This window comes from Triturus cristatus, chromosome 11 (assembly GCF_964204655.1).
Source record: "Triturus cristatus chromosome 11, aTriCri1.1, whole genome shotgun sequence".
NCBI classification, from domain to species: domain Eukaryota; kingdom Metazoa; phylum Chordata; class Amphibia; order Caudata; family Salamandridae; genus Triturus; species Triturus cristatus.
Genome location: NC_140594.1, coordinates 1,166,690,411 through 1,166,714,641, shown reverse-complemented (window position 1 = coordinate 1,166,714,641; position 24,231 = coordinate 1,166,690,411). Strand labels below are relative to the sequence as shown.

General features: G+C 48.2%; 1 protein-coding gene across 1 annotated transcript in view; it reads left to right on the top strand.

The window, feature by feature from the left end:
• LOC146788647 (IgGFc-binding protein-like) overlaps positions 1 to 24,231 on the top strand; it is a 279,601-nt gene that overhangs the window by 25,752 nt on the left and 229,618 nt on the right. The window contains exons 2-4 of the mRNA XM_085635859.1: positions 8,174 to 8,226; positions 9,473 to 9,622; positions 16,858 to 17,120. Coding sequence (XP_085491985.1) covers positions 8,174 to 8,226; positions 9,473 to 9,622; positions 16,858 to 17,120 — 466 coding nt within the window. The remainder of the gene's footprint in view (positions 1 to 8,173; positions 8,227 to 9,472; positions 9,623 to 16,857; positions 17,121 to 24,231) is intronic.

Below are 24,231 nucleotides of genomic sequence, written 5' to 3'. Positions count from 1 at the left end.
GGAAAGTATTTCAAAACAGATGTTTTGAAAGAAGCGTGAGGCTCTTAAGGGAAACAGGGAAGCATTTGGAAATACTTCAATGAGAGCAGGAAGCAGTAGCCCCTGAAGCTGCCCCCAGATTTCCAAAGGAGAGGGAATCCAGAGGGGTCCTCCTCCCTTATATGAATCAGATACCACCCTAACTTGGGAGCCGGTAACTGGTCAATGGTTTGGGATCTGAATTACCGTTGTAAACCATTAATATATACATAACCAATTTGTAATTTAGAAACAGTGCCCGAAACACCTCTTCCAAATTGTGAATTGATAATCTTTTTTAGCAATGACCAACCTTGAGCTGGTGGGTTAAGACACACCAACCAGAATCCATCAGACCAAGGTAACCACCAAGACAGCCCCGATTAACATAGTAAGAGAGACCACCAGTCCAAAATACCAATTAAGACCACGCCGTCGAGCAAACCAGCCTGGAGCATCTCGACCAAACAACATACCCACCCTGACCAAAAGCAAAGACCACCCTTCCAGGCAGACCAGCCAGGACCTATCAGAATAAGGTAAAAACTAAGACCACGCTGATTAAAATACTCAGAAAGACCACGCTGTCGAGCAAACCAGCCAGGAGCGCCCTGACCAAAGTAACAACAAAAGCCACCCTGACCAACACCAAGGACAACGTTTCATAGCATTCCAGCCAGGACCACTCCAACCACAGTAACAATCAAGACCACCCTAATCAGCACAGTCATAGTAAGAAGGACCACTGTTCCAACACATGAGTCAGGACCATCTGGCCCAGCATTCCTGCGGGGACCACTCTGGTCAGTCTAACATGGGAGGGGAGAGCCAGTGGCGGATCCTCCGCTAAGACGGAGGGGCGTCGCCCCACTGCTTATAGCAGTGAAATAAAGGGAAAATAAAATAATAACTCATTTCATTTTCTCCGACTTCCGCAGCTTTGCACAAGGGGGCAGGTGAGGGAGGAGTGGTAGCACCCTCCTAAGTGCGCAATGACTGCTTGGCACAGTCTTGCACACTTCGCATGTTCTTCATGCAGGCTGCATTACAGCCGGCGTGGAGAACGTGCCCAGGCCGCCAGTCAGCATATGGGTGCCGAGACTTGGTGCTCAGACCAATCACAAGGCTGATAAGTAAGCGTTATGATTAGCTGACTGGGTGCCTGGGTGTGCATCCTGTTCAGGCCAGTGAGGGAGGACTACGGAGGAAAGACGCAGCGAGGAAGTGGCACGCAGGTTTGTTTTTTATTTTATTTTTTAATAACCGCTTCCCCCGCGTCCTCCCCTCCTCCCGCCTCTTTCCCCCACCACCATACCTTCGATCCCTGCATGCCGCCGATGGCGAGAGCACCGTGATGCGTGCCATCACACTTCATACCCCTCACTAGGGTGGGCAGTCACAAACTTCACGTATCTCTTGCAGTAAGGACAAAGGCAGTGGGCACCAGTGCGCATGCTCATGGCTGCTGTAGAGTTCCGCTGTCTGTAATTTCATTGGTGTAGCCTGCTCATGATTCTTGAAAGGCTCTAAGGGAAACCACCCCGATTTAACCTAATGCACCTCTTTGTATTCTTCCCTCCTAAGCTAGTCTGGTCACTTGAGTACCTGCTGCTGGATTGTGTGTGTAATCTGGAGGTCTGGTTCCAGCAGACCTTCCTGCATCTTGAGATGTTTCTGTTCAGGGGCTCAGTAAGACAAGGTCCTGAGCGACGGTCTCAAAGAGGGCCTTATACAGACTGGTAGATGATATCTGCGCAACGTTCTAAAGACGCAGCTTCAGTCATGAGCGGTCTGATGTGCAACAAGGGTTGCCAGCCTGCGGGCAGCTATATCTTCATGCTCTGTTTGCTTTCAGTCCTAGGTGTGAAGTCATTTCAATCAAATTACTCTGACTGTTTCTCACTGCTGTAAAACCAGCTGCCATACCATATGGTATTGAGATGAACACATGATCCTTGTCAGATAAAAAAAAGCTGAAAGCTTCCTGAAAGTAACAGACGCAAACTCACTGCATCTGCTCCTATCATCTTTAAACGATCGCCACTCTCTTATGTGGCTGCAGTAATAACTGTGAGGTGGCTGCGCAGCTTCGCATGCTCAGCGCTTCTTCTCCATAGCGTTTGTTGTAGGCGCTTCCTTCACTTCCATCAGTGTCACCAGCCCGGCTGCCCAATAATCAGCATGAACTTCTTCCCACTGGCACAATCTAGGAAGCTCCGAACAAGACTCCCACATGCCCATGGGTGATGCGTCACATGCTTCAAGATTCAGAGAACATCAAAGGACCCCAACAAGTAGATCCCCTCGGAGTTCATATCCAAAGATGGACGGGATGCTGAGCAATGTCAAACATTCATCTCAGCACATGATCGGGCCTATATCCATCACCACGCCATTCCAGTTTAAACCCAGCCTTATGCAAATCAGTCTTGACCCTGCTCCTCATAAAGACAGTCCAGCCCGAATTGCCAGGCCAGGTCCTCCGCAGACCAGAAGCAAGCATCCTGGGACTGGTTTCAAGGTATCACCCCATATCATATGTATCAAAAGTAAGAGGGGGTACTAGGAGCTAGTTATGGTCTAGTACCCGTGCTCCATATAGTAATATCAAACCAAACAGTCGGTAACTGTTCCTGTGTGGGCACAATTGTAGTCCACAGAGAGAGAGAGAAAGAAACAAAAGGACCTAGGTGTAGACCTCACAGAGTAGAGACAAGCACAAATGTTGTCTCTTGTTGTTCTCACACATCCCAAGCGATGTCATCCTTCATCATTGGGTGATGCTCCTCGTCGGGCAAGTATTGCAAGGCCTTATTGGTCCCCCGAAGGGTCGCTTTAGCAGAGATCTGTTGGTAATGCTGTATGATGAGTGAGGGTGCGAGATTGAGGGCTTGTAAGAGAGGGTGAGTGAGTGAGTGAGTGAGTGAGTGAGTGAGTGAGTGAGTGAGTGAGTGAGTGAGTGAGTGAGTTATTAAAAATGGCTAGGGAATACCAAAAGAGCTAGTTTAATGTGTAGCCTGTAGGTTGTGTGTTACTGACTAGTCAATAATGTGACTCAGTAACTCATCCGTCTACATGTTTCAGGCACTACAGTGGTTGTAACGACCCCTGGCGCCTCCTCAGGACCAATGAAGTGAATAAAAAAATGTGAATGGGTGAAGAACCATGCTGAAGAGAGAACGGTGTTCCCCTTTGTGAGAAACTACAAGGTAGCCTAAGCTCAACTATTGACTGCTCTTGTTGCAACATAATAGTAACTTGTGGGTCGCTCCATAGGCTAGTGCATGTTCGCCAGCACCGTAACAGCGGTTGTGGTTGGGTGCACTGCGTTCCAACACCTACTCCTTACACAAGTGCCTGCACCCCTCATCAGCCAGACTAACTTGAATCCAGTGGCAGAGCAAGCATGGGACCAAGGTCTAGGCATATCATTCCAATTTAGGATGACAAAAGCAAAAAGAACAATTGATGGAAGGGATGCTGAACAAATCAAACATTCACCCCAGTCACAGATCTGGGTTAAATCCATCATTTGTTTGCTCACCGTGCCATTCCAGTTTAGACCTAGCCGTATGCAATCAGTCTCAGTTCATATGAGCACCTGGGTCACCAACATTGCTGCAATGCATGCAGCCCAGGGATGCCACTCATGTGCAGGGGGAGCCCTGCTGCTTCTGCCTGACAAGTCTGCATCCATACATTCACCAAATACCTTTGACCAGAGCGCGGTCTGTTTTCTCTAAGCTCTCTTACTTCTGTCTGTATTCTTTAAGTTCTTTACATCCTTTGCTCTCCAAACTCACCAAACCCTGTATGTGTTCTCTAACTCCTGTCCGCTTTCTCTAACCTCTGTATGTGTTATCTGAGCTCTCTAAACAGAGTCTGTGTTCTCTAAGCTCTCTAACGTCTGTCTATGTTCCAAAAGTTCTCATTTGTTCTCTAAGCAAAGTTCTATCTGCCTTCTCTAAGCTTTTTCTATGTCCTCTAAGTTCTCTGTTCAATAAACTCTCCTATCTCTGGCTGTGGTCTTTACGCTCTCTAAATTCCGTCTTTGTTCTCTAAACTCACTAATCCCTGTCTGTGTTGCATTCACATAATCTGTGCTCTTTAAGCTCTGCATTTGTTTTCTGAATTCTCTAAGCTCAGTTTGTGTTCTCTAAGCTCTTACTGTGCTTTCTACACTCTCCCAGTGTTCATTAAACTCTGTCTGTACTCTCTAAGCTCTTGCGATTTCTCTAAGCTCTGTCTGTGTTCTCTAATTTCTACGGTCTGTCTGTGCTTTCTAATCTATGTCGGTGTTCTCTAAACTCTGTCTGTCCTCTTTAAGCTCTGTTAGTGTTGTCCAAGCTGTCTGTACTCTCTAAGCTCCGTCGGTGTTCTCTACCTCTGTGTTTTCTAAGCTCTGTCGGTGTTCTCTACCTCTGTGTTTTCTAAGCTCTGTAAATTGTGTTTTTGTTCTCTAAACTCTGTGTTCTCTAAGCTCTGTTGGTGTTCTCCAAACTGTGTCACTCTTCTCTAAGCTCTGTCTGACTTTCAAAGCTCTGTCTGTGTTTTCTAAACTCTTTCAGTTTTCTCCAGACTCTGTCTGCGTTCTCTAAGCTCTGTAAATTTTGTTTATGGGCCATATCTACAAGGCGGCGATATAAAATTAGCGCCGCTTTTGCAGCCGTTTTCAGCCCAAAAGCGGCAATAATTTTATCGCTATATTAGCAAGGTCACGCTATCGCGTGAAACCTTGCCTTAGCACCTGAATTCCTAACACCCATCTTTGCATCTCTAATGAGATGCAAAGTGGGCGTTCCTCCCCAGGCTAATGGGAGAAATGTCGCTAAGCGACATTTCTCCTATTATCAAGCCTCACGCAAAGCAGCATAGCGTCAAGAAAAGTAGCGATAACCTCTGTTATCGCTACTTTCCTTACACCTGCTTCAGGACCGACTTAGCCATGATATCCTATGGAAGGTGGATATCATGGCTAAGTATGTGAGGCCCTATCAGCAAGCTATCGCCAAACTTCGTGGGATTATCGCTGGGTTTCCAGGGATAATCTCATGTTTGGCAGTTAGCGCTAGGATTTTTATCGCTTTTGAGATAAGCGTTCTCAGCGATAAATATCCATGCTAGCCGGCGATAATTATCCTAGCGCTAAGTGCGCTTAGCGATAATTATCGCCGGTTGTTGCTGATATGCCCCTATGTTCTTTAAACTATGTGTGTTCTCCAAACTCTGTCTGTGTTCTCTAAAATCTGTAAATTTTGTCTGAGTCCTCTACACTCTGTGTTTGCAAAGCTCTGTCTGTATTCTCAGAGCTCTGTCAGTGTTCTCTACGGTCTGTGAGTTCTGTCTGTGTTCTCTAAAATCTCTACATTCTGTGTATGTTCTCTAAACTAAGCTTTGTCTGCCTTCTAATCTCTGTCTGTGCTTTCTAAGCTTTGTCAGTGTTCTCTAAACTCTGTCCTTGGTTTTAATCTATGTCTGTTCTCTAAGCTTTGTGCTTTCTAAGCTCTGTCTGTTCTCTAACCTCTGTCTGTGCTTTCTAAGCTCTGTCTGCGTTCTCTAAGCTCTGTCTGTGCTTTGTAAACTCTGTCAGTGTTCTCTAAATTTTGTCTGTGCTTTCTAATCCCTGTCGGTTTTTTCTAAGCTCTGTCTTTGTTCTCTAAGCGCTGTAAATTTTGTATGTATTCTTAAAGTTCAGTCGGTGTTCTCCCAGCTCTATCTGTGTGGTCTAAGCTCTGCCTGTGTTCTCTAAGCTCTGTCAGTGTTTTTCCCAGCTCTGTCTGTGTTCTCCCAGGTCTGTCTGTGTTCTCTATGCTCTGTCTATGTTGTCCAAGCTCTGTCTGTGTTCTCCCAGCTCGGTATGTGTTCTCCAAGCTCTGTCTATGTTCTCCAAGCTCTGTCTATGTTCTCAAAGCTCTGTCTGTGTTCTCAAAGCTCTGTCTGTGTTCTCCAATCTATGTCTGTGTTCTCCAAGCTCTGTCTGTGTTCTCTAAGCTCTGTCTGTGTTCTCCCAGCTCTGTCTGTGTTCTCCCAGCTCTGTCTGTGTTCTCAAAGCTCTGTCTGTGTTTTCCAAGCTCTGTCTGTGTTCTCTAAGCTCTGTCTGTGTTCTCCCAGCTCTGTCTGTGTCCTCCCAGCTCTGTCTGTGTTCTCCCAGCTCTGTCTGTGTTCTCAAAGCTCTGTCTGTGTTTTCCAAGCTCTGTCTGTGTTCTTCAAGCTCTGTCTGTGTTCTCTAAGCTCTGTCTGTGTTCTTCAAGCTCTGTCTGCGTTCTTCAAGCTCTGTCTGTGTTCTCCAAGCTCTGTCTGTGTCCTCCCAGCTCTGTCTGTTTTCTTCAAGCTCTGTCTGTGTTCTCTAAGCTCTGTCTGTGTTTTCCAAGCTCTGTCTGTGTTCTCCCAGCTCTGTCTGTTTTCTCCAAGCTCTGTCTGTGTTCTCTAAGCTCTGTCTGTGTTCTCCCAGCTCTGTCTGTGTCCTTCCAGCTCTGTCTGTGTTCTCCCAGCTCTGTCTGTGTTCTCAAAGCTCTGTCTGTGTTTTCCAAGCTCTGTCTGTGTTCTTCAAGCTCTGTCTGTGTTCTCTAAGCTCTGTCTGTGTTCTCTAAGCTCTGTCTGTGTTCTCCCAGCTCTGTCTGTGTTCTCCAAGCTCTGTCTGTGTTCTCCCAGCTCTGTCTGTGTTTTCCAAGCTCTGTCTGCGTTCTTCAAGCTATGTCTGTGTTCTCCAAGCTCTGTCAATGATGGTGCACAGATGCCATTAAGGCCCAACAGTAGGATATACCAGGCCATTGCAATGCTGCGAGACGTCCCCTCTGCTGCACCTGGCCCCACTGAAGACTCTCCCTGTGGTTTAGTGTCCCTGGTGGGACCCTGCTCAATTACCGGACAATGGGGGCCTTCCTTCTTACTTGGTGGGGGGTGGGGGAGGTCCCCAAGCTGTGCGGGATCTCAGCCCAAGAAAGTGCTCCAATGGCAGGGCAGCAGAGTCCAGTCTCAAGGTCAATGACATTAAAGGCTTGAACCAAGGTGTAGGACTGCTGTGAGGCCTGACCGAGCACACCCTACAAAGATGGATGTCAAGAAGACAGTTTTTGTATGATGTGAGATGTCGTGTCATGTTATGGTTTGTTACCCTTTTACAGGTAGCTCAGTGGCGCATACAAAGATCTTGCGTGGGAGGTCAGCGCCAGGGTCTGCAATAGGTGGGTCTTTGTGGGTGGGGTCGGAGGACAGGAAGCGGAATGGACAACATGGACTTCCCCTGGCCCTAGTGGGAGATGATGTGTCTCCTGTGGAGAGGCTTTTCAATATGGTGGGCGGGGGCTTATCTGGCGAGCTTCCAGCCAACACACCTCAGCAGCAGGGAGTTCTGTTGGGCGGGGTCAGGACTTCGGAAGCTCCTCCCCTAAGCACTGCAGTGTTGTTTGTCATTGTGGGAGTCTGGGCCCACACTTTGTACCTTCCACTTCTCCTCTGTGGGTGTGTGGCAAAGCTTTCCTGACTCACCCTTCTGGCTCTCTCTCCATGCCTTCGCCTTCCATCTGCCCTGCTCTCTCCTCCCTGCCCCATGCTTCCTGTTGCTGCATTGTTATGTGTGTGTGCACGTGAGAAAGTACATTTACTCAATTATAGGAAAGATATGGGTCTCCATTGGCTAAGAATCCACGACGCGGCTTAGAAGTCATCAATAGGTAAATGTCCTGCCACTAAAGCCAAGCCTGCAGCTCTTAGGAGTTGATTCTGAGTTTGCAAGATTTAGAAGAGAGTTTCAGACACGTTTTGGTTCTGTAGACGGAGGTGACGGAGCTGTCCCCACGTGAGAGACCTCAGGTGGGACTCGAGGTGAATTTTAAATAAATGACTCTGCTGTTCAACAGGTTGTCTCCACTTTGGATAAGTCTCCAGAGGTTCAATGTTTGGCAGTTTGCTTAAACAAGCATTAGGCAACAACTGTGTGGCTGAATACAAAGTTACCAACAGGTACTCACCTAGAGCATTTTTAAAGGCTGTAGAGGCAACAATTATTATTATTCAACTGATGGCCTGTGGGCGCAGGTAAACAACGACATGTCTCCTTTATGTAGTACTTTCTAATGCTTGAGTTCTTTTCAATGTCACATGTGTCTCATCGCAACATCCACCATTGACCATAGGTGTTTTTTCCTCTCTTTAGGGCAACACACAATAGCAGTAGCGATGGTGTGAGCATCTGGGACCCGACGGCAGGTGAGTCTTCAAGGCTTCATTGAGGGAGCCCTGCTCTCTTCACCCAAGGATCTCTCTCCCAAGTGCTTAATTTGAGCTGGTGGTTTCTGGTGCTCAGCTCTGGCACTTAGTCATCAACAGCGCATTTCATGAGCATCAGCTAAGGGCACATCCATTTATGGCAGGCACGGGGAGATTAGGATATTTGCCTAGAATCAGAGGATGTGGAGCCGATGCCGAGACTCTTATCGGGTTCCCCAGCTCCGACGTCGGAAGCTCTGGCCATTATTCCACATCCTCAAGCCACTTTTATTGTTCTGTTTTAGGCGGCTCTAACAGGTGAAATGGGCTGGTGCAAGCTGCTTCTTGACGAGTGTCCTGGCACTTCTGTTTTTTTTTACAAATTAACCACTGCAAAGAGGGCATACAAAATAGAAACTGCTTGTGGTACTATTTCCACCTCTTTGTTTCGTAAAGCACCGCTTTGCCCCGCGCATGTGCCACGCACATTTATAGTAAATCTGCCTCTGGGGGTGTTAAAAATGATAGACATAAACAACAGATACACTCACAAAAAAAGCCCTTCGTCTGCCGCCCAAAACACAATCCATAGGTTATTTTCATACTTAATTTGAGATATTTCAATCTACGTTTTAAAATGAACAAGTCCACTATTTTTTACCTTAAACACATATTTGTAATTGTCATTAAAAATGTATTTATATAGTCAGTCAGTAATGCTTTATTTCGACAGCTGGAGTCATAAAAGATATCAAAAACATTTTATAAAACAAATACATGATAAGCGTATCATAAAACAACGTTCTAAAAATTATGTAAATAAACAATCAATTTGTATAGTGCTTACTACCCCTGACGAGGCGTTGAAGCGCTTTTCGGCGAGTAGAACGCTACTCTGAAACCCAAAATGGATAAGTGGTGGGTCAGCGTAGGGAAAAATGTGTTCATTTGAACGGTGGACGTGCGAGTCTCGTAGTTGGATTGAGGAGGATGAAGGAGGAGGGAAGAGTCTAGAAAGTGTTATTTAGGAGCTCATAGTAGTAAGACCCCTGAAGAGACAGCAAAGCACCTTCGGCGAGGAGCAAACTGAGGAGTAGGGCTGGGTTGGTATTGACAGGGTTTAGTATAGGGTTCGTTTGAGGTTAGTATTTGGTTGTGTGTTCAATAGAGCCTTCTTTTTGCGATCTCAGTGACTGCAGGTTTGCACACTTTACACCGGTATTGACTGACCGCTCTTTCTTCCCAGAGTACATCACCAAGTGCGACTTCAACGATAACCTGACGCCTTTCTGTGACTGGCAGCAACTCTGTGGCGGAGACCAAGGCGACTGGATCAGAAGCAAGCATGCCACGCCCACCCCGGGCACGGGACCCGAAGGGGACTGGCCAGGCGGAAGTAAGTGTTGGCACCACTCCGCGCGAGGCACTGCTTCACCGAGCATCTCAGCTAGAAGTGGCCCTGACAATACACACGGCGCTGACCATCAGCTCTGGTTCTGCCATCATCACAGCTGGCCTGGTCCCACCCAGCCACCTGCTGCTCTGTGTCATCCATTACAGCCCGCCGACCCCTCTGTGTAACACTACAACATAGTAAGCCCACAATGAGACATTCCCTCCTCCCCAAATTCCATCACCTTACCGCCCGCTACGTCCAAGAACTCAAAGAATCAAAGTATGTTGTCTATGGCGTAGCCTTTTATTCACTTCAATCCAAGTTATTCACCACAGACCATTATCAGCATAAGTATCCTTCTTGGGTATATAACCATTATTCACAGCATCACTTTTATCTGCATCAACATGTGAACGGCAGTAAGGAAATTAGGTAAAACATTATACTTTAACTTTTTAACTGGGCCGTACACTGGAAATTGGCAGAACATTGTAACTTGGCCGTCTCGACCCACCAGTCGCCCACTCTGCTGCGCACGTTGTGCCGGCAGGCCCCAACGCGCTACAGCCAACAGTAAGGAAATAAGGTACAAACTTACACTTTAACTTTTTAAATCGGCCGTACATTAGAACTTGGCCGCACATTTGAACTCGGCCATCTCGGCCCATCAATCTCACATTCTGCTGCGCACATTGCCCCGGCAGGCCCCAACGTGCTACAGCCAACAGTTGCATTACTTGACATCCAGGTCACCGCATACCGCACCGGCCCACCGGGGTACCTGAACACATGCAGCATCCCCAAGATTGTACTCAGTCCATACATTGTGGGTTCGGGCAGCAGAATCAAGGACTACCGGCAGGTCAGTCCCTCGTCCCCGCCTACCCAAGGCACACGTGGAAATCTACCCCCTCCTGGAGTCCATCGAATGGCTGCACCTCTATTGTTGTGCATCCCCCTTTGTTGTTAACTGTCAGCGCTCCACCTCCGCCTCCTTGAAGCCTTGCTCGACTGCCGGGTGGGTGGGTGGTCGACACCGCTTCTGTAGCACTGCTGTGGTCTGAAGGGACAAAGAGAAGGAAACTCCCCGGGCACAGCCTTAAATACCTGCTACTTTTTTTCATTTTTCTGTGCCACCTCCCAAGGACATCACCACGACCAGCCTTTCCATAACCAGCCCTGCCCTTTTCTGGGCCCCGGAGGAGGCTCAGCCCCACGGCGCTACTAAGGGCACCCCTCCCCTAGGCGTGGGGGGCACATGCTCAATCTCTACGCAGTGCTGAGTAGTGTGCCTAGGGTGTAGTGCCCGGTCAACAGGGCACTGTACTGCCTCTTCTCTAGTGTGCAACACACCTGTTAAACATTGACTCACACATTGTGATGTATGCCCATGCTGCAAGCGCCCCTAGAACACGCCACTGGCAAGGTTTGCATATACCAAACACACATGATGCAGTACAAGAATCGGCAATGCCAATAGGACTGGCTCACGAATTAAAGTGCATTTTGTGTAAGTTGGGTTGAGGCGCTCGGTAAGTGATCATACACACACTCACGCATTAAGTCATCCATCTACTGACTCAGTCTCTCATTTACCCACTGACACAACTGCAATAAAACACACACACTCAACAACATATGCAAGATAAATGAGAAGCATACAAGTAGAATAAAGAAAAGATGCTGGCGTGTGAACGTGGCCGGAATATGCTGGCAATAACAATGCTAAATATAGCAGCGAGTATTCATCTTCCAGGAGTATTGAACACAGTCTATCGATGCTTTAAAGCTCCATCCCGGCTGCCATGCATTGACCCAACGTACGGCCTTCTTGGAATGGTAAAATAACTATACACTATGGACTACAGTATTTCATGATGGTCGCATGGTTTAGAGGGAGTGGCCTTGTGAGATGCAGTGCACTGCAGGCGAAACGAGCGGCAACCAAGCCACCCGTCAGCACCGGCCAGAGACCTGTGGTGTTCTCTTATCAATTCTTTTTTAAAAGAGATGATGCAAGGAATCAAACAGGGAACTATAAAAGTTGAAAATTCAAAACTAAAGGAGAGGCCGACCAGCCCTAAGACTAAGTGCATTCATTTTTAGACAGATGTGCATGTGATTATAATTAATCAAAAACTTCTGTTATTCTCAGAGCATGAGTACCAATGACTGCTGTGGACTGAACCCTTACCCCAGGCAGTACACGGTCAGAGATGCAAGCAGAGTGTAAATGACACTCAGACAAACCAATGGCAGAGGAAGGCAGACCGACCAATGGCAGAGGGAGTCAGACAGACCAAGGGCAGAGGGAGGCAGACAGACCAATGGCAGAGGAAGGCAGACAGACCAATGGCAGAGGAAGGCAGACAGACCAATGGCAGAGGGAGGCAGACAGACCAATGGCAGAGGAAGGCGGGCCCACAGACCCTCCATGAATCCACATGGATACATATTTATCTATCTATGGATCTATATATTATTTAATGGTATTCTATATTGGACGATTTTGGTAAACAGCTCAGCCTGTCAGGCCTTCTGAAGAGATTCTTGCAAAAAATATTACAGTGGAAATCTGCAAACCCTACGATTTGTTAGAGGGATAACAAGCGTCATACTCCTTCCCTACAACGTGAATCAGCGAGACTTCATGAAACAAAATACCTATCTGTGGGCTTGAATTCAGTGTAGCAACATTCCACACTTAAATGACTATTGACTTTAACATATGCTTTTCATAACAAATAGATGAGGACTACTGTCCTTTTTGCAACATTCCACAATAAACTGATCCGGCCTGTAGCCATGATCATTGACTTGTGACTATAACCAACCCAGTCCTGTATTTGGTATAAACATTGCCACAAGCCAAAAAGTACAATACAAGCTGTCTTTTTAGCGGGAGCACACAACCGTGGCCCAATCAAATCCTCTGCTGTTGGAAACCAATATGTGGGTGGACCAGCCTGAGCCGCTCTCTCTTTAGTGTTCTGAAAGCTCTTTTTTGTTGGTTACATAAGGTCTAATGACAGCTGAGCTGTCATGGCAGACCTAAAAATGCATGAGTATTACTGTCACCCTGAGCATCCCCTGCTGCTTTCAAACACACACCTCCTGTTAATGATGAAAAGGGGAGGGGATTAGTGCAGCTGGCGGAGGAAAAAAACACTGTATATTATCTACTTACCTAAGACACTTTAGCAGTGCCGCGTGTGGACTCCTGAAAGTTCTAGCGCGGCCTCCTTGTTGGTTTATGCCTGCCAGGGAGCCTTTTCTATGCAGCCATACTGCTGCTGGCGCATGCAGCGGGATAAACAGAATAATCCCAGCTGCATAGAGGAGAAGCACTTTTTCTGGGGAAGCACACAGCTTCTACCCAATCAAAACATGTCCTGCTGTCCACCAGCATAGAGGCGGAGCTAAAGCCACTCTCTATAGTGTTCTGAGAGCTCTTTTTCTGTTGCTCACATTAGGTCGGTGCTAGCTGCACTGCCAGGCCAGACCTAATAAATGAATGAAGTTGAGAGAGTTCAACAAGGAGAGAAAGACACGATGCCAAGGAGGTTTAGGGTGAGCCGTGAACGTGCTTCAGCGGGGGAATGGCCGTGCCCAGCCAGTGGTACCAGTGGGTCCTTGGTAGGGTGGGACAGCAGGAGGCGTGCCGGCTGTGTCTGAACAGCTCCTGGGAGAGACTCCTTGTCGACGGGTTAGTGACAGGTTCCTTGTGTGACGTCACATGAAGGTGTGGCAAGGTGGGCCATCTCTTTAGTGGGTGAATCATGAGCCAACTGGGCACGGAATTTGGGGGGATTGGCTCATACTGCTTCTCTTTCAGTGCCATTGTTAGACACGTGAGTAAGTGTTGACAACAGTAGATAGTGATAGCGCCTCCGTTAGCGCCAACTGTCACTAGGAGCTCAGTGCAAATTAAAAGTGCTTCCGTTTTTGCACAGACTAGAGCTGGCGGCACCTGCCGTTGAAGGCACTGGAAGGAGGCTTTCAAAAAGAGTAGACGGGGAAAGAAAGGTGTGTTCACTGTATTCACCATGGCTTGTCACCATGGCTATTACAGGTGCACACGCACAGCTGTTGTGCAGCACTAATGTTATTTGCACTGGGGTGTTTTTGCTCTTGTTATTACCTCGTGGGTGGAAAGCTACACGCCTATGTGATAAGGTTTCTCAGTGCACCAACTGTTGACAGAATCTTACCAGGAGGTCACTGTGTCAGTGCTTAATTTGAGCCGGTGCTTAGCACCGGCACTTAATTGGTTTCCGGTGCTCGGCACCTAATTGTCAACACCATACTTAGAGCAGTCCACCACATGGTGGCGCTGCTCATTTAATTTAGAGATTAGCAGAACAATGGTAGTTTAGGACTACAATATAGATTAAAATTGCTAATACCTGCCTCCCTTAGTTTTGGGGACCTGGAATAATCTTAACTGTTGCACTTGTAGGCGAGCGAGATGGTTAGTAATTGTTTTAACAGCAATGACAAGGGCGATGGGTGGTGCAAGTTGCCGTGGTCTCCTGGTCAGAGCCCTGGCACTTAATATTTTACAAATTAAGCACTGCACTGTGTTGACTGCTGGGTATGAGGAATGACTCTCATAATGTGTGCGCTGCTGGCAGGACCCCGGTCCTGTAGGAGACTTTAGCACACAGGAGACTGTCTGTAACCCCTCAGGGTGACCCCATGTGCTTCCCACCTCCTCATGGTCACCAGCTGGAGGCAAGACCAGTCTACACTGATTAATGGTGCGCCACCACAATAGGAAGTGATTCCATTATCTACCGTAGCGGTACTCCTTTCATCAATCTGAGAAGAGTAACAAGGGCTCGTCCGGCTAAGCCAATCTGTGAGATGCAAGAGGTACAGAGGCCTCTGCAGTTCAGGCTCAGCTGACTGAGCTATGTTACCTACATGTTGAACAGGACAGGTGGAGTGAGTGCTGACTGACTGAGCGCTCTCCTGACCGGAGTCTGCCCCACCAGGTGCTTGATTCCATCTCTTCTCCATTGGCTGCAGGGAAAAGGAGAGACACAAAGCAAACAGCTGGTTGGTTCACGAGTGGGATCCCCTAAGCGATCTCACTCATTCACTGAGGCCATCAGTTCCCTCACAGGGGTATCTGATGTGTTTGTCCCCAAAGACCTGTCCCAGGATGGCCCAAGTGTTGTGTAGAGGGAGTGTCAGCCAGGGCTATGTGCAGACGCCGAAAGACATATTTACAATTGAGGACAATATATATTTATATATATATATATATTTATATATATATATATATATATATATATATATATATATATATATATATATATATATATATATATATATATATATATATTATCTACTGGCGGTTGCCAGTAGATAGCTATAGTTACAACCTAGTTTCCATAGGAAATCTCAAACTTCTATTTTGAATAACTTTGGCGCCGGTTGACGAATCCTCGCGAAATTTTCAAAACTAATGAGGGGCTCCGTTCAGCTCCTACCCTGAAAGTCTCGGTATGATTCGTCAAGCGGGGGCCGAGAAAAAGGGGGGGGTCCCAAAACGCGTTTTCCCCATGCATTTTTCCATAGGACCTTTAGTCGCAGCTACAGCCCGAACGGCTGAACAGAATTACGTGAAATTTGGCAGAGAGGTAGCCATAAGGTCAAGGAAGTGCCTTTTGCAGGTCTGGTGTAAATCTGTTCAGTATTTCCTGAGAAAATAGCATTTAAAAGCATATCAATATCTGTACGCGCGCACCGTGCGCGCACCCTGCCGTGCGCGAACGCAATTCTGATTGGTTGTTAGATGTTGGTAAACATTCGAATCGGTCGAAACCAGGAAGTGTCGGCCGCCATTTTGTCTCTCGAGGTCTGAGGGGGTGAAAAAAAAAGGTGGAGAACGTGAAAAGGGGGCAGAGTGGACAGTTCCTGACCCCCTAGCCTTGGTCAGGGGGTCACAGAAGGACCCCCAAGTGCGAAAAAAACATTTTTTTTTTTTTAAATCGCGAGGTGCGCGCACGGTGCGTGCCCGGCGAACCGTGGGTGCTCGGTGCGCGAACCGCACCGCGCGCCCACAGCGCGCGCACGGTGCGCACACGGTGAAAAACCTGAACAATAAATAAATAAATAAATACATAACTTAGCATTTAAAAAACCGTACAAATTCACTGAAAAACCATAGGTTTCACACACGTTATAGTTAGCTGGACATTTCACTCGTAAAAAACCAATGAAATTCCCCCGTTATAGTTAGTGCAGGCAACTATAACTCACGCGGCCGCAATCCTCTGCTGATGACGTCAGATATTATATCACTGTATTTAGACACCTATTTACCCATGTCTTCTTCCATTAATCTTTAGCTATACATATATTACAAATGTTTATTTTTCATAAAGACACATATGTCATCAGTGATGTAATATCTGACGTCATCAGCAGAGGATTGCGGTCGCGTGAGTTATAGTTGCCTGCACTAACTATAACGGGGGAATTTCATTGTTTTTTTACGAGTGAAATGTCCAGCTAACTATAACGTGTGTGAAACCTATGGTTTTTTCAGTGAATATATATATATATATATATATATATCACCTAGCCCCTTCACAAGCCTCTCATTGGCCTTGTGTTCAGTTCCAATAGGCATGCCTTCTTGCCACTCTGCCCACCTTGGGGCCAGGCATTAAGTGCTTGCCACCCTAGACTTCAACAGCGATGCCCCTGTGTGACTTGTTCACCCCTTGCCCCTTCACCTGCAGGATGTTGGCTGCACACTGCCATGGTGGTGGAGACGGGGATACCAGCTCCGCACTACTGGGCACCAGCCTGGCACCCGCAGGAGGCTAGGAGAGCACTTTGAATGGTGAGCGCAGTGCCACTCTGCACTGGTGAACAATGGTGCAAACCTATCTCAGTGCACAACGCTGGGGGTGTCTGTACCACTGCAGCCATGGAGGAATCATGTAGCCGAGTCGTTGCTTAAGGACAAATACCACGTTTTGCTTTTAAATTGTTTTTCGAAGTCCGAGATTTAGAGGGTCTAGTTTATGAGCACACTTTCAAAAAAACACACAAACAAACTTGTTTATCTATGACACTAGTAACAAAATGATTTAAATGAGTTTGCCTTTTTTGATTCGCACTACTGAGAAACCTACGCCCTGAGTCTGCAATCTCAAAGACAAGCCAGAAAGGGCGTGTTGTGGCCCCTCACTCACTGCTCCTCCTTTCATCCGCAGGAGGGTACTTCATCTACCAGGAGGCCAGTAATCTCATCCCGTTCGACGCCATCAGGCTGGAGAGCCCGGACGTGGTGGCGCAGGGGCCCGTGTGCGTCGAGTTCTGGTACCACATGATGGGCTCGGAGAACCAGAACCAGCTGAGGGTGCTCGCCCAAGATGGCGCCTCGGAGGTGGAGCTGTGGAGCCGGCGGGGGCACCAGGGCGCCACGTGGAGCTACGCCTCGGCCACCCTGGCACTGCTGAAGCAGCACAGGATCAAGGTAAGAGGCCTCGGGATGGGACGCGCTGTGCGCACACTGCTCACTTTATGGCCTGAGGCAGATAAGAGGGATCGGGGCTCGCAATCAGCGGTGTGTGCAGAAAACCTATATCTCTGCCCTGGAGACGCGTGCCCTCAGATAACGAGGCACGGAGGTTCACGCGGCGCACGGAGACACAGGTAAATATTTATAGGGGTGTAGTGTTCCCTCTGTAGATACTCAAACAGGCCTGGGCGGTGATTCTTAGGCTGAGGGACAAAATGCCGCACAATTGCCGCATAGTTAAAGAGATGAATATGGCATATTTAGTGATATAGCGCCCAGCGGGTCACTCATTCCCCTGGCACCGCACCCATCTCCCCCTGATCTCGAGGATTCCAACCCAGGTCAGAGTGTGACTGGCTGGAGGAGTTGTGACGTCAGCGGTGTGTTCATGAGTCTGAAGGTTACAGCAGTCGTGTTGTAATAACTGGTGGGTGTAAGGTTAGGGGTGAGGCTGGAGGACCAACAAAGCTCCACGGTGGGTTGGTATTGTTAAATGGTAGCGGCAGTTTCAGTCGATAACCTTCCAAGTATTTGCCCGGCGATAATCGCCTCTCATACCACTCGATAATTTACCAATAAAAGAGGCAGGCGCCGGAGACTGGAAGGCAGGAAACAAGGTTTTATTCCGTCGGAGCAGAACACATCAGATCAGACAGCAAGGTATCGTCACGAGGTGCTCTAACCGCATCTCTGAGACCTGGTCTCTTATACACTGGTTTATTGCTTTATTACACATAGTACATTCTTGAGATTCTTTTGAAGTACGGGGGAATATCCCCTGGAGCCCCGGTTCAGATCCGATCCCACACATAGATACAGTAGAAGTTCCCACCCTACCCGCAGTGGGAGATGGCTATCGCGCAGCAGGGAATTCCGCTAATTCCCGGGGTGTGTGCAACTGGCCGGGTCTCAGGGGGTAGGGGCTTTGATCTACTGTAATCCCTTTGATGTGGGGTGTTTCCCTTACAGTAGGGGCAGTAAACTGCATCCGCAGGGCTAGGTGATGGCCTGGGACCAGTTCAGACAATGGGGCGCAGAGGAAGGGGGTTATCAAAGGAGAGGCATGACCATGTATGGGTTGTCGGTTGGAAGTGGTTCCGTAGCAGGGTCGCGCAGAAGGAGAGGGTTTATGGCCTGTATGAGAGAGCGGGGGTGGCCGGCGCGCGGGGGATGCTTGCAGCGCCAAGGGAAAACGCTGGCGGTCGAGAGTGAGCGGAGAGAGCGGGGTGCCTAAAATGGCGGCCGTGCATTCGTTGCGCGTGGTGCTGGGGAGGGGCAAGATGGCGCAGATAATGTTCAGTTTGCGAGCTAAATTTCCACAGTCCTCCCTTTTAACATATCTCGCCAGCTTGTCCGGCCAATATTCGCCTTTGTTAGCCTTTCAGTTACAGTATCGTCAATGTTCGTCACACATTTAAAGATACAGAGTCTTTAGGGTAGGCAGGAGTAATCTGACACATTTGTACATTGTCTCATACAGTTTGATGAAGCAGGCGAGGAGGAAGTACATTCAAAGTTACAGTATAGTTGTGTACATGGCTGGTGTTGTATGAATGTTACTATACAAAGTTACATTTTCTTAACTTCTCAGTGTACAGTCGGAAGTGATTGATGCAACATCATGAAAACTTGATAAGAAGATAGTTAATATAATAAGGTGGTTGGGAGAGGATTTTCAACTTTGACATGGGTTCTTCTTTCCAGTGTCCTTGTTTATAAAGAGCTATCACTGGTAAGCTCTCATTGTTGTTCTTCTTTCGTTGGCACTGTTGAGCACCGGCGGTGGAACTAAGGTCCAGCTCAAATCCGATTTCTTCACGTGGCAGGGTGTGACCACTCACTGTTCTTTGATCACAGTCCTGTTCCTTAACACAGTTCACCACAGGTACTTTTGAGACAGGGTGCCGGCCTTTTGTTCCTCGGTAGTAGGTCAAAGTCATAGTCCAAATGAAAGAGGAAGAGAGAATGGGGTGGCATGGGATCAGATCAAAAATGCGGACCAAGGAGAGCAGAATCTTTTCAGCACTGGGCCCATCAATCGGGCCCGACGGGTTAAGACTTCAGGCACGCTGGTCAGTGAGCAGGGGCCTCGATGTAGCCCTTCGCGCTCATCGTTCTGATAATGGTGCCTCGTCTCACGCTCTTGTTGCTTCGTCGCTTCCCCCTTGGTCGATGTCATAGATGTTTTATGATCCGCAGCCAGACTGTGCGTCACATCCGACCCCTCTCTTCCGATGGCTGCAGGTTATCCTTGAATAGGTTATAAGAAACGAAAGTCTTAGAGATCTTGGCAGGGAAGACATTTACATACTTCATTCTCTCTCCCAACCACCGAGTAGTTGCGGAAATGCTCTTATCTGTTACTATATGATTGGTGTCTATTAACTCTGATGTTAAGGTGCGTGTTACTAATCTATTAATTACTGCTGTGGTGCAGGGTTCTGTGGGTGTCCCTGTCCATCGTCTGGCCTTCTAGGTGTCAGTTTCTGCGCCCTATAATGCAAGGTTTGGTAATACCTGTAAGTGCGAGGTGCTATGGTCATGCGTTCACGAGCATCCTTTTCATACAGTAGGTGACCCTTTATCAGTTTAAAACAGGGGCCATCAGCTGTTTTATTCGGGATACTTCTGAGACGGCTAGTATAGGGCTGGAGTTATCTTTGGGAGAACAGGGTGCTTTAGACATTTTATTCCGGGCCAATTGGTCAGGGGTAATTCTGGGTGGTGGAGATGGTGTCCGTTAAGAACAAAAACCACTGACATATAGTCCCCGTGTTGTGGGTCAGATTGGGAGACATCAGTCGTCTTACCTGTCCTTTCCTTCTCAGCCGATTAGGCTTAATGTTTGTAAAAAGGAGAGGTAGTAACGTGGTAAAGTATGGTCGTTTTTGTTTCTATCAATTTGTTCGAACACCACTGTGTTCAGGCCAATTATACACTTACCAAAGAGGTGTATGTCGTTAATTTATTCAAGAAGAAAGAGGGCAAGAAAGAGCCTTTTGCGAGGGAGGGGGAGAGAGAGAGAGAGAGAGAGAGAGAGAGAGAGAGAGAGAGAGAGAGAGAGAGAGATGGGTAAGATAATAGGTCACTTGGTGCACACACAACATGGAGTAGCATGGGTCTGTTCCATGTAAGAAAACACAAGCGGGGAAAAGACATAAATTCGATGATCACGTACACACAAATGCCGGATAGGGTGTGACAGTACATGCGTCAAGACGGAGACTCAGGGCTGCGTCGAGCACGGGGACCTCTCCTTCCCTTTGATCGGTGGACGCACACTTCAATCATACAATGACGCTCTCTTCAAGTGATCCGAACATGAAATGCATGCACATTCATATCGTATAATCGTAGTACACACGCACAATCATATCATACAGTTTTTCATGTTCTCAATGGTGGTCTGTAATTTTACACACTATCTCACAACGTTTGTCTATGTTTTCCCTGATGTTGAACTTGGTGCGGTCCATGTCCACTCCACTCTTCAGTCGGAACTTCGTCGTGACCTATAGAGGGGAAATAAGAGGGGAGGGGAGGTGCAGTATTCAAAATACCCCAGCGCGCGCAGACACGAAAGGTTCTACCTACCATGTACCAGGCTAGCCGCAGGGTTGGGTAATACCACGGACCCATTATTCTTTAGTTTGAGGCAAAGATGCTCTAGTTCATTCATCTCCTAAATTCGCGTTCCCTGGTCGTGCATGTATTTCTCAATTGGTCGTGTATTATGGTGCAGGATACCATACCTTGCATGCGACATATACCTTAAGTTATAGTTCATTATTGATTTGACAATTCTTGGAAAAAGGGCAGGCGTGATGGGTACAAATTCCGTTAAACAAAAAGATTTTTAGGCAAATTGTGTCTGTATTATCCGTATGCTTTCGCTTAGGAGTAACGATCATTTATTCAAAAGAAAAACCTTCAACAACCTAGATGATTAGTCATGACACTGAGTTCGTAATTCCTTTTTAAGAAGCCCTTTATTTAAAACAATGTCAGTATGGAAATACGGGCCTACAGCCGCCATAGACCGGCCACAGTGTGAGAGGCGTCGAGCAACATGAGCAACACTGGATTAACATAAAAATCGGTTCCCCCCCCCTCTCCCCCACCGCCATGTGTGGAAGCATCGCATACATGTATATATATCTCTTTTTAACACGAATGTCACGTGACTGGAACGCCACAAGGAGTTGTAGGCCACTCCTACATCAGCGCCATCTTAGGGCGGGGTCGGGCTAGTGCACAGTCTAAGTCTTTCCATGAATTAGCAGTTGAACCAGAATCCCTTTCGGTAGTTCGAGAACTTTCGTTAGCGTCAACTTTGCGTCACTGCAACCTTGTAGCAATGCCACGGTTTGTTCTTAGGGCGGGGCAGCAGGCGGGTTCTTCCGCCGACGCTTTACTGTCTCACTGTATCAAGCGGAGGCAAGGTGGCTGCCGCCCGGGGGCAAAAAGGGCAATGGTGGTGGTTTTGTCCTTACCGGAAGTCCGCAGGAGTCGAACGTCAAATGACTCCAACCAATTCTGCAAGGCTGAGGGGAGCGTTCTGTCAAGGGTGGGGCCCATGCCCTAGCAAACAAGCTTTCGAGTCCAGAATTGTCTCACGGTGGGCCAGGCCTGGAACCGGAGGGGTCGACCGCCGGAGTTCAAGGGCAGCAGTAGCAGCAGCTCTTCGGTACAGTCACCGGAGAGGAGCCAGCAGCAGTAACAGCAGCAGTTCGGGTGGTGCTGCCACCGGAGTGGCATCAGTTGCAGCGACAACAGCAGTCCGGAGGACATCATCATCGGAGTGGGCCCCTACTTACTTGGCTGCGGGGGCCCACTCCCCGCGTCGGGTGCTAGCGGCAGTCCTGGTGAACCCTGTCCTTGGGTGGTTGCCTGGCGGCCGCGTGCAGGGGTGCCGGCTCAGCCGAACGGCGAATGAAGTGGCAGGGCGCAACCCAGCTGGCCGACGTGTGAAAGGTGTGGTTTGGGGTGCCCTCATCTGCTGGCGAGCCTCCACCTGGGGAGGTGGGGGAGGTCCGTCCGCGTCGCCTCCCCCCGCCAGGGCACCCTCCGTTATTGAAGGAAGAAGTGACTGGGAAGACCCGCACAGCGTGCCAGGGTGAAATTCAGCAGGCCGATGAAAAAGATGGCTAGGTGCAGCTTAGCTGGCCGGTGAGTGAAAGACGGTTGGGGTGCCTGGCAAGCCTCCACCTGGGGAGGTGGGGGAGGTCCGTCCGCGTCGCCTCCCCCCGCCAGGGCAGCAGCCATAATTGAAGAAAGAAGAAAGAAAACGGGAAGGTCCGCACAGCGTGGCGGGCTCCGCCTTGGTGTTGCCAGAACTTCGGCGCTTCGTATAGCCTCCGGCCTATTCGCACAATCGCTCGCCACTGATGTCAATGGATTTTTGCATGGTTTTTATAGCCCAAAGTCAACTAAGAGGGACCGCCCAAAACAGGCCAATGTTGCAATTTCGAGGAAGGAGAGGCGAGGACGGTGTCACGTGGACGTTAAGGCTTTGGGATGGAGGTTGCAGCAGACCGTCATGTAAATAGTGGTTTTAAAACGTGTTTTAACCTGTTTACCCTGTTGGTGTGTTTGTTATATCCTATAAGTTATTAAAATGTTATAACTACATTACTTCGTTGGAGTGTTTGTACATATTTGTAGTCAGATGACGAGCACCAGGAGGTGACTGTGCAATCGGAAAAATAACATAGCCCAATTGTGCGCGAGCTAGCCCTAGTTCGGTGACGTCGATGGTGGGTGTCAGCAGGCTTCCGTTTGTGCGGGATTTTGTCATGCTTATTGGGCGGGGTGGGCAGTAGGGCAGACATGTTTAGGTGGCGAGAGTAATGGGGTCGGGCTACCTCGTGGTTGGCTCGACCGTGAGCTTGACTCCTTCCCTTGGTTTCATATGTCCCACAAAGGGCTAACTCCTAGCGTTATTTTAGTTTTTGTAAGGTCAAAAAGGATCCTACCAGTGCCTTTACTATCTTGTCGATTCCTGTTCGTTCATCCTTAGCTAATCGATTCATTCTGGTGGACTCTTTCTTTCCTATCTCATGGTCGTCTAGCGTTGTAGTCGACGTTGGGTTCGGCACAAGAGGCTCAGCCGGCGCGGAGGCCGTGAGGGCCGAGGCCCTTGTACTGCCTTTGCTCGTGTTCGGGGGTGTTGTACTATTGATTGGGAGGGTGCATACGGAGGGGGCATGTAAATGGTCGGGGGACCTAACAGTAATTCGTCATTCGTTTGCTGCTTGGAGGACAACACAGGGTAGAGCAAAGAAGGGGTCCTAACAGCGTACTGGCCTGAGGTTTCGGGCTCCTGTCTTAGTTTAGTTTCCCTTCTCTCTTTTATGTCTTCTTCTAACTTTTTAGCGGCAAGGTGAGCTGCCTTTCGTAATTCCTTTTCTGCTTTTACTTCTTCCCTCTTTTTCCGTTGCGTTGCTTCTTTGCGCCACATGCCGATACTGTCAAGCATAGTAGGCGTCGTCTTATTGCTACGCAGAGCTATTTCTAGCGCTTCTATCTTATGGTCGTCGAAGGATCCCATCAGTGGCCACTGACTTTCGGGCTCCTTCTTGGTATATTTATGCCACAGCTTGCTATAAGCCACGGCGACTAGTCCATATTTAGTGAACATGTCCTTATTAGGGGTGCCTTCCAGTGGAGCCGGGTGGTTCACCTCTAATAAGCGGTCCGGGCAGAACCAACTACCAATCAGTGGGGAGAAGATAGGCATGACGGGTTTCAACGGGGACAAAAGTCAGCACTACCTATCTTTTCACTGCTTGCAAAGACTAGACAGAATATCTCTATTCCTCGTTATTTGTAAGCAGAGAATACCTCCAAAGAACCAATATCGAACAACTAGTGTTCGGACAATCAATCAATCAATCAATGGGGAGATAAAGATAGGCACGACGGGTTTCAATGGGGACAAAAGTCTGCGTTACCTACCCTTCACTATTTGCAAAGACTAGACAGAATATTCCTATTCTACGTTATTTGCAAACAGAGAATATCTCAAAAAGCACTATTCTTCAAAACAATCAATGTTCGGACAATC